Source organism: Sminthopsis crassicaudata, chromosome 1, assembly GCF_048593235.1.
Source record: "Sminthopsis crassicaudata isolate SCR6 chromosome 1, ASM4859323v1, whole genome shotgun sequence".
Lineage (NCBI taxonomy): Eukaryota > Metazoa > Chordata > Mammalia > Dasyuromorphia > Dasyuridae > Sminthopsis > Sminthopsis crassicaudata.
In genome coordinates this window covers 185,439,373-185,454,146 of record NC_133617.1, presented here as the reverse complement: position 1 = coordinate 185,454,146, position 14,774 = coordinate 185,439,373, and the positions used below count along the sequence as shown (strand labels likewise).

Genomic DNA, 14,774 nt, shown 5'->3' with positions numbered 1-14,774 from the left:
ATATTTGTATAAATACAATCCATACTCAAAGTATATGAAAGTGTACGATATAATTTTTATTTAGATGCCATGTTTTCTTTCCCTTTTCACCAGCCAACATGATTATCATTTTCTTGCTCCCCTACTTTTTTCCATTAAATCCTACATGATCTTCTCAGATTTATTTTCAATTATTCTCTTTCACTTTTCACTAGCTTTTTGTCCTTCTTTGATTTTTCATTTTTTTAATCTGTTCTACTTAAATGTCCTATCTACTTTCTTGAGTTTTCTGTCACTTTCAGGGGAATTTATTGATTTCATTTTATTTTCTGATCCATGATGCACCTTGTTTTCCACCCAAAGGTATCAGAATTTTGGAATCTTCATATATGGATTCACTCACTTTGACTCAATTTTGGCAGCAAGGAAAAATCCTTTCAGTAGTACCTAAGACTATGTCATCGTCATCTAAGAGGGAATGAGAAAGGACACAACATCCAAGAAATAATAAAGAAAATGAAGGTAGGTAGTTACATAAATGACCTCTATCTCATTTATTATGTCCTATCCTAAACATCAGATTTCATAGTTCTCTTGAATCTTCTCATTTCCCACCTACGCTCCTAGTCCAAGACAGTACACTGAAATTAATTAATCAAAATCTTTCGTAGAATGCCAATTTCTGACCAATATGTCTTCCTGAATATGAATAGGAAATAAAATACCATTTGATGTTTATAATTATGTGTATAATCTCAATGACGAGAGTGTATGACCAGGTAAGGGTTGGCTATAACTTGATTAACATATGTAGTATGAGTTCCTGAGCCCTTATAAAGCACTATCTGTGAAACAAGAAACTATAGGATCACCAACTCCTTCTGGTGAAACACAGCGCAAGCCACAGTTACCATCATGTATACCAAAAGGTCACCGTTGAAAGGTAAGTACAATTCTCAAATATCCCAATTATTGACTTTTTTCATTTTTCTTAACATCTTCCATCTTTTTTATATTTGGGGAAATGCAGTGTTGATTAGAGTCTTTAGGACTATAATCTAGATACAAGTGGTCTACTCTCTCTTCACTCAGCAGTCAAAATATGAGTCTATATAACTATGTAAAATAGGACTTTACTAATAAATTGCTTTGGTTTGAGCCACAGTATTTGGAAAGATTGCTGTATTTGGAGTTAATGAAGAATTCAAACAATGTTCTACCTCTTCATTTGACTGAGAATATAACCTTAACCTCTTAATCTTTTAACCTCTCTGAGCTCTAGTTTTCTCATCCATAAAATAAAGGGGTCAAACTAGACAAGCTATAAAGACCCTCACCAATCCTGTATTTCATGATCCATAAGTAAGAAATGAAGCTCTAGCTCCTCAACATTTTTGATATAATGGGTATTAGCCATAGTAAATGGAGGGACTGAAACTTTCCATTAAACCTAATTCTCTTGTACTCATATAGATTTAACAATGAATTCAACAAGAGAATTTTTTCCTTTGCACAATCATCACAATTTCACTCAAATCATTTGTCACCTTGAACAGCAAGTAACTATTGAAGTTTTTTCTGGTTTCCTGGCTAATCAGAAAGAAAAGAAAAATTGGTGAAATTAGCCTAATTTATTTTTACTTGTATTATAACTGCTACTCTTTAGTAGAGGGATTTTCTTTTTCAGAGATGCATTATAACAATAAAATCACAGTCCAAAAAGAAGAGAGCTAAATAAGGGACAGTTTGATGAAGTCGTGAAATAAAGGCTTTTAAGTCAGTAAAAATTTACCTTCAGTTAGATCTGGGTCCAAATCCTATCTTTGACACAAATTAGCTGCATGATCACTGGCAAGTTATTTATTTAACCTTATACTACCCAATACTAGTCCAAGACTATGTGATAGATGAGCTGTCAAACTGCATCCATAGAATGTGTTTCCTATGCCAGAAGTTCTCAATACCAGTGAAACCAAAGATCTGGATGATCCTCCTATCAAAACAGATGCCAGCTAAAAGTTAAGAGATTAATGTATAAGTGAAAGTATAGAAGTTAGAAATAGGTACTAATTGTACATTTCTTGAGTTCAATATTTCCATTGTCTCTGTAATATATGTTATATGTACTAAATTGCTAGAAAACTGCTTCTTTATATGTAATATATGTATATGCTAAATCATCATCTTGGAAATTTTAAGCTTTTGAGAAATTAAAAAAAAAAAAAAAAAACCTTTTGTGGGTCATCCTCCCTGCACTAAAAAGTCTCAATTTTACAACATAGAGAGCCTCTTCTTAATGGCATATGCATACTGTAGCATTTTCCAAATGTAAACCTTTTGTATTTATCTAACTTTTTCTAGGACATTTTCTATAGTATATCTCTTGGAAACTTCTGTTTCAGATAAAAATATTGATTTATCAGATGTTTTTATGGATAAGTATCACTAAAATTATGAAGCAATCTTATTTTGATGGTACATCTATATCTTTTTAAAAGGAATTCAACAATTCCTGTTAACATCTACTCCCAATATTAATTTCCCATGTATTTTAAGTCATTTTTGCCACTCTCTTTTTTCCTCCCATCTCCCTCTGAAGCATATCTCCCTCTTTTGCTGGTTATTTAGGAAACAGAATATTTCAATTGTATAAAAAGAATGAAAATACTCAGTTTTTAAAGAATTTCTGGCATATGATATAAGCTAACATTTTGCCTTTTTCATAATATCAGTGACCTTTCTAATAATCTGTGACCCACTAGGATCTCTCATGCATTCCATTCAACCCTGTTCTAACCACTTATAAGCAAGGTTTAGGGCCATGTCTATAATAGGAAGAGGGACTAGGTCCCAGTGGGTTGTAGTAGATAAGATCACTAAAAAACAACATAAATTATATGATGATTATTTCCCTTGTTTTTTTTTAAAATAAAATAAGCAGGTTAGTTATCCCATTACTTCTTCATTTTATAAAATTAAATGATGTAGGAATTGGAAAATAAAGTGTTAAAAGTTGCAAATAGCTACATAGCACAACTACTGGAAATTTGCTGCAGGAATTCCCAGGACATTAAACTATCTGAAGAGAATGACCTGGACACCCTGCCTCAAAATTAATTTAAGCTCCAAATGTTTGCAAAGAATAGAAGCACTCTTGGGAGCAATACAAAAACGCAGGGAGTGACCTACTTCTTAAACTGTATATATGTGCAAATATAATTATAGATCTAAATTTACACAGTAGAAGGTGTTGGCTTTTCCCCAGCTATTACAGTACCAAATCATAAGGCAGAACGTATTGGTAAGAGATAACACTCTATATGACTCCATTACTTTCAATAATGTTTTCTGGATAAATAATTTTAACATGTCCATTTTCACCCATGCAGGGTCACTACTGCTACTGCTGCTAATGTTAAACCTGCTCCTGCCAAGGAGCGTGGAATCTCTGCCCATTTGTCCCAGTGGGGCTGTCAACTGCCAGGTGTCCCTCAGCGACCTTTTTGACCGTGCAGTCATGCTCTCTCACTATATCCACTCCCTTTCCTCAGAAATGTTCAATGAATTTGTAAGTATCTGTTCCATCCCAGAATGACCCTTCATCTGAACTCTGTGATAACTGAACTTTAAAATACCGAACAAAAACCCCACAAATCGAAAATTGTCAATGAAACACATCTATGAATAATTCTAAGAATAGGGACACTAGAAAGATTAAGGCTGTTTTGATGTTATGGTAGCCACCTGTTTATGTTTATTCAGTTAAATGGATTTCCTTCTACCATTTACCACCTCTATTCCCATCTGTTATATCTAATAAATACACACTTGCTTTTGTGAAACTCTGGACATTCCTTAATCGTAAATTAGGGATTAATCTGGAAGGATTTAATAAAATTTAATACAAATTTGATTTAATATGATTTTTATATGACACAGAGTATTTCCATAGCCAGGAGGAAAGAGGAAAGGATGTCAGGAAGTCAAAAAACAATGGGACATTACAAATCCAAAAACATTAAGAACCACAGTTCTAAAAAAAAAGGAGTTTTCTAATTACAATAATAGGATTAGCTAGGGTCATAGTAATAGAGGTAGGAAAGAAAGCTCTGTTCTCTCTCCGAGCACTCTTTATAAATCCTACATTATCACTTTTAAGCAAGTCAAACACATATCATGGTTTTTTTTTTCAATGAATTCAGTGATATCCACATGAAAATTAGATTCAATATTTACCAAATGAGTATTCATGGTTCCATGTTTTTCTTCTTCCTCCGCTTTCTCGCTTTCTCTCTCTCTCTCTCTCTCTCTCTCTCTCTCTCTCTCTCCACTCTTCTTTTTCTCTTCCAAGTCTTAAAAGTTTCATATTTTTTGCTAAGTTTTGATAAAAGTGAATTTATTTTTGAAAATATTTTATCTACATCTTAGTTTTTCCATCTTTATGATTACTCAGTTTTTGATAATCATTTGCTGAAAATATTTGTCCCACCTGCTCTCTATCCTTTCTACATTGTCTCATAATCATCAACAATAATAAAACTTTATTCAGCAGTCATACACTGAAAAGCCATTAATTCCTATATCCTAAAAGCAATCTTAGATTTGGTGTTTGGGTGAACAAAAAATGAAAATATGGAGATAATAGGAAAATAAGTTGGAAAAAAAAACTATCTAATTTATTTACTTTTAGTTTAAATTTCTTCATTGTATCCTAAAAACAATCATCAGACTAATAGCTACTAAGCTGCTAATCATTTCATTTGGTACATTAAAAACCAACACTAATAAATCTGTTTGGATACCTGTAGGATGAACGGTATGCCCAGGGAAGAGGATTCATTACCAAAGCCATCAATAGCTGCCATACTTCTTCTCTTTCTACTCCTGAAGATAAAGAGCAAGCTCAACAAATCCATGTGAGTCCTATTTCCAATTTTTAAATAGGGACAATTCAGAGAAACACATCAGAGGATCATAGATTTAAAACCAGAAAAGAGCTTGGAAATCATCCAATCCAACTCATAAATTGGAGCGATGACAAAGCTGAGGCTCCAAAGATGACTTGTTTAAAGTCACATGAATAGAGAGAGGCAAAGCCAAGATTTGAACTCAAGGTTTATTATTCCAAATCCAGAGTAATTTTCACTGCAATGTTAACTCACATAATTAATTATAAGTAGTTTTTTCACTTAATAATATTTTATGTTTTCCACACAACATTCACAATATTCATTTTTGTAAAATTTTGATTTCTAATTTTTTTTTCTTTCTCCTTCCCCCATCCCCATGATAGCAAGTAATCTGATAAAGGTTATAACATCCTAATAAATGATCAATTTTTGTGTGCTAGATACCACTGAGAAAGAGCTATATTCCTTTCTATCCCCATTCAATTTTCTCCAGAGATATATTATACCTAACTTTTCTAAAATTCTATTCACCTCCTTAACTTCTTTTTTGTTTATTATTTAGATTTATCTAGTCCTGAGAGGGGGAGGTTTGAGGTCTCCCACTAGGATTAGTTTGCTGCTTATTTCTTCCTGTAACTTATTTAACTTCTCCTTTAAGAATTTGGATGTTACACTACTTGGTGCATATTTGTTTATTATTAATATTACTTTATTTTCTATGATTTTAGCTGTTATTTTCTTTCTTGCCTCTTTTAATTAGATCTATTTTTGCTTTTGCTGTATCTATAATTAGATCTATTTTTGCTTTTGCTGTATCCGAGATCATTTTCTACCCCTGTTTTTATTTTTGTTTTACTTCAGTTGTGAAGCATTATATTTTGTACAAGTCTTTGATCTTTTCTCTGTGTATAACTCTACATTGTATTTTAAACTGTAGGATCATAGAGGTAAACCTGGAAAGGTCTTATGGGACCTACATTTACAAAATAAGTGTTTATGGAGAGAAATCTTTATCAGAAAATGATTGAGTGACATAATAGAAATAGTCATAACCAGGTCCACTAAAGGTTCACTAAAATGCCTCCTTGTGGTGTGGAGGGACCTTGGCCTCCTGAAATCAGACTCTTCAACCAGACTGGGAGGATCTTCTTATCTCTCCAGATGGGCAACTAAATGAGGCAGTAGAGGGATCTAGAGTCAGGACCTTAGCTTTGAGACCCAAGACAAGTCATCAAACTTCTGCCTACCTAAATTCCTTCAACTGTAAGATAAGGGTAATAAAAGCACCTGCTTCCCAGGATTAAGTAGCAAAAAAAAATATGTATTGTTAAAGTTCTCAATACAGTACATGACATATATAGTAGGTGCTTAAAAAATGCTTATTTCCTTCCTTCCTTTCCTTCTCCCCAGAAAAAACAAAACAAAACAAAACAAACAAGCAAATAAAACCTAGTTCTCATTGCTTACCTTATCCCTCCTAAATAAAAACTCCATCTCCCTTTCCTTTAATCTAAACCTTACACTTGTCTTGAATTATTAAAGTATTCAAGATATATTTGGTCTAAAAAAATACAGGCAAATCCACCAGATTCAGAATGATTCTGTGTGGAGGGGAAAGAGAGGTACAACCCCACTCTCTACTTTGTACCTATAAATAGAAACTTAAAGTGAAAGAGGTGCGCTTTTTACTCTAGGATCTTTTACTTTAAATTTTAAAAAATAAACACAATAATAAAATATAATTATCAAAATTAATTTTATAAGAACTGCTATAGTTTTATAGTATTTATGTTATATATTACAATTTATGTAATTTAATTTTAATATTATAATAATTGACAATATAAAATCATTATAATAATTTATTACATATATATATAAAATATTTATATATTGCCTACCATGTATCATCCACACCACTGTGTTGTTATAAATTATCATCTCATTTGATACTGGCAGGTAGTTTTCTTTTATGTAGGATAATTATTTCTTTCCATTTTCCCAAATCTTAAAAATATCTTCATATATAATAAACCACTTTGGAATTCTCAAGGCAACTGCATCTATGGCAGACATATTGCTATCTCAAGATCCAGAGGATCTGATTTCAAATTTTATTTAGATCCCTCCAAGATTAAATGAAGGTTGTTGTTCATCCTTTGTTCTTGAAGAGGACCATGATATCAGGGAGTTGATGTCATGATATCCAAATGGATTGTATTTAAGTGAGGGAGGCCTGTGCAAAGTCATATGCCTCACTTTCCCCTCCAGAGCTATCTGGGTCCAATGCCCAGATATAGATCAAGATAACTAGAGATGGCCCTGGATGCAATGGGTGACCTTGGCCTTTTAAAGTAAAGATCTTCAACTAGTCTCAGTATGACTGAGGGCTAATTAACCTCGACTTGCTTTTCAATTTTAAATCTATTCTTCTGGGATTATATGGATAAACGATTGTGCTCCTCTCAGAGAGTTACTTTTAATGGTCTCTTCTTGATGTCACTGCACAGCATGAACAACTCCTAAACCTAGTGCTTGGAGTCCTGCGTTCCTGGAATGAACCCCTGTACCATTTGGTCACTGAAGTACGGAGTATGCAAGAAGCTCCTCACACCATCCTCTTGAAAGCCATGGAGATTGAGGAGCAAAACAAACGACTTCTAGAGGGCATGGAGAAGATAGTGGGTCAGGTGAGAAGAACCTATTGTTGAGGGTCATTCCTGAGAACTTCTAGAGCTTTCATTACTACAGTATGGTCCCATTCCTCTTTTTTTTTTCTCCTTCTTCAAAGGGCAAAGATAGAAAGAAAGGGTAAGTGAGGTGCTATCAGAATACTTTTGTCTCTTGTTGGCAATTCTGGGAAACACATAGGCTGGGGAAGAAATTGAAATGGTGAAGATATAAATACATTTCATTCATCACTTGTATTGTAAGAGACTGACAAAAGATAGGTTTATCTCATTTCTTTCTTTTTTTTTCTTTTCCTTTCTTTCTTCTTTCTTTCTCTTTCTTTATTCCTCCCTTTCTGTCCCTGTATTTCCTCCCTCCAACATGGCCTATTTCCCAAATGGCCCTTGAAACATTCATAAAACTACACATAACAACATACTACAAAAATAACCTCCCAGTGATATATCCATTTTTGAGTATTATCCCATAAAAGATAACTTTTGAAAGACAGGTAAGCACTAGGTTCAAAATCTAGGAAACTGAGACTCCTAGGAAAGGATGAGCAATAAACCAAAAACATAAGGTATCCAACCAAAAGGCTGTGTTCTGCCAAGTAGATTTAGTAGATATCTGTTTCTATCCACTAAGAAAGATAGGGGATGTAAAGGGGCTCTTTCAATCTTTCTGTTCAAGGATCCAGATTATAAAGAATTCAAATATGTTGAATCTTTTTAGCAGCTATGTGGTACAGCAGAGTGCTAGACCTGTAGTCAGAAAGATCTGAATTCAAATACAGCTTCAAACATAAAGTACTTGTGATCCTTGGCAAGTCACTTAACCCTGTTTGCCTCAGTTTCTTAATGTGTAAAATGAGACAGAGGGGGAAAAAAAGCAATACATTCCAGCATCTTTGCCAGGAAAGCACCAAATAGGGTCACAGAGAGTTGAATAGGACTAAAATTACTAAACAATAATAATAGATTTAGTCTTTTTTGGTTTTGTTCTCCCCCCGTCCCCATAGCTAGGGATAATATTACTTGAATTGTCTACCTATGGCTACAGAAATGTTTTGAACATTAAGGAGATAATGTCTTCAGAGCTTGCTGAGGCTTTTCAGAAAAATGGCACTGTCTAAAAGTACAATAACGTTATTAAGGCAATAAAGAGAATGATGTCACATTATCACACTCTTTACTGATGATATGTTTCATGTGCCTTTCCATCTTTTTAATAGAACAATCTTGTTATGTCTTCCATAAACTGGAAATATATTTTAACCTTTATAGTTGTTAAGTAGGGGCTTGGATATACAAAAGTTTTTTATTCCATACTATAGTCCATATTTATGGATCAACTAATAATTTGTTATGCAAATTCATCTTTTTCTTTATTTTCCCAAATTTTGTTCTTTTTTCTTTCTTCCTTTTCTTTTCTGTTTTTTTTTCTCTTCCTTCCTTCCTTTCTTATTTCTTTTTTCTTTCTTTCTTATTTTTCTTTTTCCTTTCTTTCTCTTTCTTCTTTCCTTATTTTTCTTCCTCCTTCCCTCCCTCCCTCTGTTCCTGCCTCACTCTCTTTTTCCTTCTTTCTTCATCCCTTCCTTCCTCCCTTCTTTCCTTCCTTCTTCCTTTCTTCCCTTCCTTCCTTCTCTTTCTTCCTTCCCTTCCTTCCTTCCTTCCTTCCTTCCTTCCTTCTTTCTTTTTTCTTTTTTTTTTCTTTCTTTTTTCCTTCTTTTTTTTCCTCATTTCTATTTCTCTTCCCTCCCCCATCATGGCCTATTTATCAAACATTCATTAAAATATATGTAGCAGGGGCGGCTAGGTGGCGCAGCGGATAGAGCATCAGCCTTGAATTCAGGAGGACCAGAGTTGAAATCTGGTTCAAGAAACTTAACACTTCCTAGCTGTGTGACCCTGGGCAAGTCACTTAACCCCAGCCTCAAAAAAAAAAAAAAAAAAAAATATATATATATATATATATATATATATATATATATATATATATATATATATATATATATTAAATGTAGCAAATACATGTAGTAAAATATATGTATAGATAAGGTATATGTATGCATATAAGATATATATACATATGTGTATATATGTATATATATATATATATATATATATATATATATATATATATAGTCAAATTTGAATGTTATTTCACAAAGGAATCATTTTGAGAGATAGGTAAGGACTAGGTGTCTACCTATTTTTAAGACTTGAGTCCCCCCAGGAAAAGAATAAGCAATTATCTCAAATATGGATGTGTCCAACTGAGAACTAAATTCTACCAGTAGATTTTAAAACTTCTGAACTTACTGCTCTCATTGAGTTCCTTCCTCAACTAAGCCCATCTTTCATTTGCCTAGAATCCTAACAAGACAGGGAGTATTTATCTGGTGTTAGCATCTCCTCAATCTAACATACACATTATGGGCCCCTTCCCCACTTCCTAAGGTTCAGGATTTTTGATGTCAGTAATTACAATCAAAGATGGGGGAAAATATGAAGTACTTAGGAAAAGACTGAGAATCTCTATTCTATAAGATTCTCATTTCCCTTTTCAGTCTTGACTATTTCAGCAGGCCTTATTAATCATTATTACTAGATTGCTAGACTTTAATGCTTATTATTATTAGAAACAATACTTTCATTATATTTTAGATTATGCCAATGAGGAAAGTAGAACAGTTAATCTCTAAGCTAAAATGGCAGAATTCACCACTAATAGACCTAATGAATGCTTCCTTCTCTTCTGAGACCTGCTTATACGCAGCATATTTTAACAGGTATAGTTGGATCATCTGAACTAACATGTAATGATAGAAAGCCCTATGATATTACAGGAGAAAATTGTCTGAGGCAGAGGAGAGAAGGACAGAAAAAAATAGATGAAAATAGCCACAGAGAAAGAATGGAACAGGCAGAGAACAAAGCATCCTTTTGGGTTTATTATTCCTGGGTGACTATTTTTTTGTAACTCTGTCTTCCTTGCATTACATTTGTCCCTGAGCAAGGCCTGCATCCCAGCTGTACTACAAGTACCTGGAAATCTTGGACTCACTAATCAAGTTGGTCAATCACAATTCTGTTGTCACAAGGACAACAGAAAACTATAATTCCAACAATACCTTGGCCCTTCAGTATTGTCTCAAGTGTAATTGTGTCAAAGGTCAAGGTCCTTGCTATTTCATTTTACAAAGTGAATCCCTATATTTTATATTTTTAATCTTTCAGACAATCATGCAAGATAGAATGCCCGATCATTATCCTCAGTTGACAGATAAGAAAACTAAAACAGGATAGTAGAAGCTTAACAAATGCTTGTTGAAAGACAGTGATTTTCTCTAAGATCACACATCAAAGAAACAGCAGAGGCTCTCTGTTTAAAGCTAGATCCTCTGTTTCCAGGAACAATGTTTTTATTATCATATTATGTAGTTTCTTCAACACCACAAAACTCATAGGATATTCATCGTATCGCCTTCACATATGAATTGTGTTCTACAAAGAAAAGATAGCAACAGGATTTAAAAACCAACAAAACACAAGTTAAACTATGGTAAATGGCCAAGAAAAATAGGACCAAGCAGTACATGTTCCAAATAGAATAAGAGTAAAGAGCTCTTTCAGACCTCTTATGGAAATATGGAAGTTTATATTTAATAGCAACACATATTTTTAAGCCTTCACCTGAATTCCCTGTCTCTCCTGTACAAATAAGCTTCATTTCCAAACATACAAAGGCCAGATAAGCCAAATTTGTAAGTATAAAAAAGAGAATAAATCCCTGAGTAAGATATTTTGCTCCTGGTACTTAGTGGTAGTAGAACCATTATTAATAATGTTCACCTCTTAGATTCAAATAGAACCTTAGGAGTGATGTAGGTCAATCATCTTATTTTACAGCTAAGGAAACTGAGACCTAGAGAGTTAAGACATGTTCAGACAGTAATAAGTAATTGTCTGGAATTTAAATCCAGGCATTGTGATTCTAAATATGGCATTTTTTCTAGCATAGTGCATAGCGTCCAGTGTTAGACCAATATTCCATGTTTAGCCTAAAGAATTCCCTGTCTTAGATCTTTTGTCGTTATTTTGTTGATTAATCTAGCATAAAAAAATAGAAGAAAAAAATTAATAAATGTTCCTGGTCCCTTTGGTGATTTAGGTTCATCCAGGGGAGAGAGAAAATGAGGTCTACTCTGCCTGGTCAGGACTTCCATCCCTACAGATGGCTGATGAGGACGCTCGTCTCTTTGCATTTTATAATTTGTTGCATTGTCTGCGCAGAGACTCACACAAGATTGACAACTACCTGAAACTACTGAAATGCCGGCTCATTCACGACAGTAACTGCTAAGCCAATATTCCCCTTGTTCTCCCCAAATAGTTTCTCTGCCCTTACTGATCCCTCCCTTAGGGAGATTTTTCTATCTTTCATGCTTCATGATATATGCTTTTCTGAAATGGTTCTCCTATTAAAAACAAAAACAGGTATTCCTAGAGAACTCTAATTGGCTATTTCCTCTTAAAGACACATGAAGCCAATTTGCCCAAATTCATTGAATGTCAAATCAGTGGTAAAATGGTCATTACCTTCTAATGAATGATTCATGCTAGCTATACCATTAAAGGATGGAGAACCATACTTTGCATATTACACAAATAAACTGTTGTCAAAGGAAAAAAAAAGTATAAAGTGTTGCAAATATTGGGGGAGGGGGGTTCTAGAGATAAATCATAAGATTGAGAACTGGAAGGGAGGGCAATAGATTTAGCAACTCTTATAAATAAGGAAACTGAGGGAAACTTAAATTACTTCTTTGAGGTCACCTAGGTAGTAAGTAGCACATTTGGGACTCAAACTCCGGTCCACTGAGTCTAACTTGGTTGTTCAAATATTAATCCTGCCCTATTAAATCAAGTCACATTCAATAGCGTAGCCCTCAACCCAGTAAGACTTGAAACAACATAAACACCAAGAAACTGGCACCTAGATGCCGCGAAAGTGAGATGAGGAGATGAAAGAATCAGGTGTGTGTCCATGTGTGGGATTTGTTTGTGCATGTATATGTGCACGCTGGCCTGTCATGGCACATGACTGTAGTCAGTTGTTTTGATTTAGGGGCCCTTGAGGTGAGATCCACCTCAAATCCAGAAGGACAGTGTGTGTGTGTGTGTGTGTGTGTGTGTGTGTGTGTGTGTGTGTTTGTGTGTGTTTCAAAAGAATCTTGGAATAAGATAGGAAAAAGATCTTGGAAGTTATCCATTTGTCAAGTGACTGCCATTGGCAAGGCTCTACACTTCATACCAGACACATGGAAATAGAAATAATACAGTATCTGCTTTCAAGAAACATACAGGACAATAAATATAAGTAAAATGAAAAAAAGCAAAGAATGATGGATACAGAGGTGAGGTCCAAATTAGTGCTATTCTGAATGGGAGGAAAGAGAGAATACTGGAGATATCAGGAAATATTTTCTTTAAGAGGGTATTTTTTTTAATAATAATAGTTTTTATTTACCAAATATTTGCATGGGTAATTTTGCAACGTTGACAATTGGCAAAACTAGAAGAGGGTATTTATGAGGGTAAGCCTGAAATAGAGCCGAGATTAAGGCAAGAGTTTAAGGAGGGATCATGGAAGAATTACAAAATTTCAGGGTCAGAAGGAACATCTGAGGACATACAGGCCTGAACCTGAACAACCCCATCATGGATCTATCTTTACTGAAAAACTTCTAGCTAGCAAGGGGACACCTAGTATTTCCTGAGGCAGTCTGTTCCACTTTGAATAGCCCTTATTGTTGGGAAGAATTTCCTTATGGCAAACTGAAATCTGTTTTGCTGTGACTTCCATTCAAAGCTCATAGTACTCAGTGCCCAAAGGGCTAAGAAGAACAACAGGAATCCATCTCTTACATTGCAACACTTTGAATATTTGGAGACAGGTTGCATGTTCCCACTTACATCTGCCACTTCAAAAGGCCCTTGTCTATAGGACTGAAGAAATCTCAGTTCATCAAGTCACAGATCCTTTACCCTTCCCTTCACCCGCTCCATCATTTTTACATATAGGAACAAACAACTTGGCAAAGGTCACAAAGATAAAAGTAGCAGAGCCAGGATTGATTTGAATTGGACTCCTCTGACTAACCAAATTTCACCACTTTACCAGGTTGTCCTCTAGTCTCAGAGTTCCTTTAAGTACCTGTTAGTTGTTTAGTTATTTTGTTATTTAGTTAGTGTATCTCAGGTTCCTTTAGTTAATTCTTTTAGGCACTCTCCCTGGACCTCTCATGGACAGCTAAGGTAGTGCAGTGAATGGAGTGCCATCATCCTAAGTTCAAATCTGGCCTCAGACATTAGCTGTGTGATTTTGGGCAAGTCAATCTTATTTGCCTCAGTTTCCTCCTATGGAAAATGAGCTGAAGAAGAAAATGGCAAAACACTCTAGTGTCTTTGCTAAGAAAACTCCAAAGTGTGAGTCATGACTGAAACAACAAGCAACAACAGCTAGACCCTTCTGACCCTCGAATGCTTTTCAAATTTTTAATATTATTCCAAGAAGGTGGTACTAAGAATTGAATATCATGCTGAAAATAAGAGCTATCCTTCAAAATGTACAATGGGACTATCACTTCCTACATTCTGCACATTATCTCTACAATAAGCTTTAGCAGTATTGACTATCATGTCACACACACATATTTGACTTATATTGGCCAACCAATCTAAAAAGGAATACAGATCTTTTTACTTGAACCTTTATCTATGCCTACCTTTTACCATTTCATATACTTGCATGTGAAGTTTTTTGAATCCAAATGACAAGTTACATATTTATCTCTACAAAATTTTCTCTTCTTAGATTTGGAATATTATCATAGCCCATAAAATTAAAAAAATGTGGAACTTGACTGTAATCCAATATGGTAGCTATGTATTCCAGACTAACACTATCTACACATTTAGGATATCTGTGCATTCTTCGAAGGTATTGATATGTTAGTGCTAAAGGGTCAAATACACATTCTCAAGCTCTTCATCTCCTCTTTGGTCAAGAATCAGGTTTAGACTGGCCATTCCCCTCCAAATTTCCTCCACCTTTTAAGGAATTAAATAATTATTAAAGCAAGAAGAATGTGTTAAAATTAAGCATCTCAGTCAGGAGAAAAGGAGACAGTAAAAGACAGGGATTAGG

At 34.4% G+C, this 14,774-nt stretch overlaps 1 protein-coding gene across 1 annotated transcript; it reads left to right on the top strand.

The window, feature by feature from the left end:
* Positions 1–894: 894 nt before the first annotated feature.
* PRL (prolactin) lies at positions 895–11,927 on the top strand. Its single transcript, XM_074285115.1, has 5 exons — positions 895–922; positions 3,369–3,547; positions 4,788–4,895; positions 7,400–7,579; positions 11,736–11,927. The coding sequence occupies exons 1-5, from the start codon at positions 895–897 to the stop codon at positions 11,925–11,927; spliced, it is 687 nt and encodes a 228-aa protein (XP_074141216.1).
* The last annotated feature ends 2,847 nt before the right edge of the window (positions 11,928–14,774 follow it).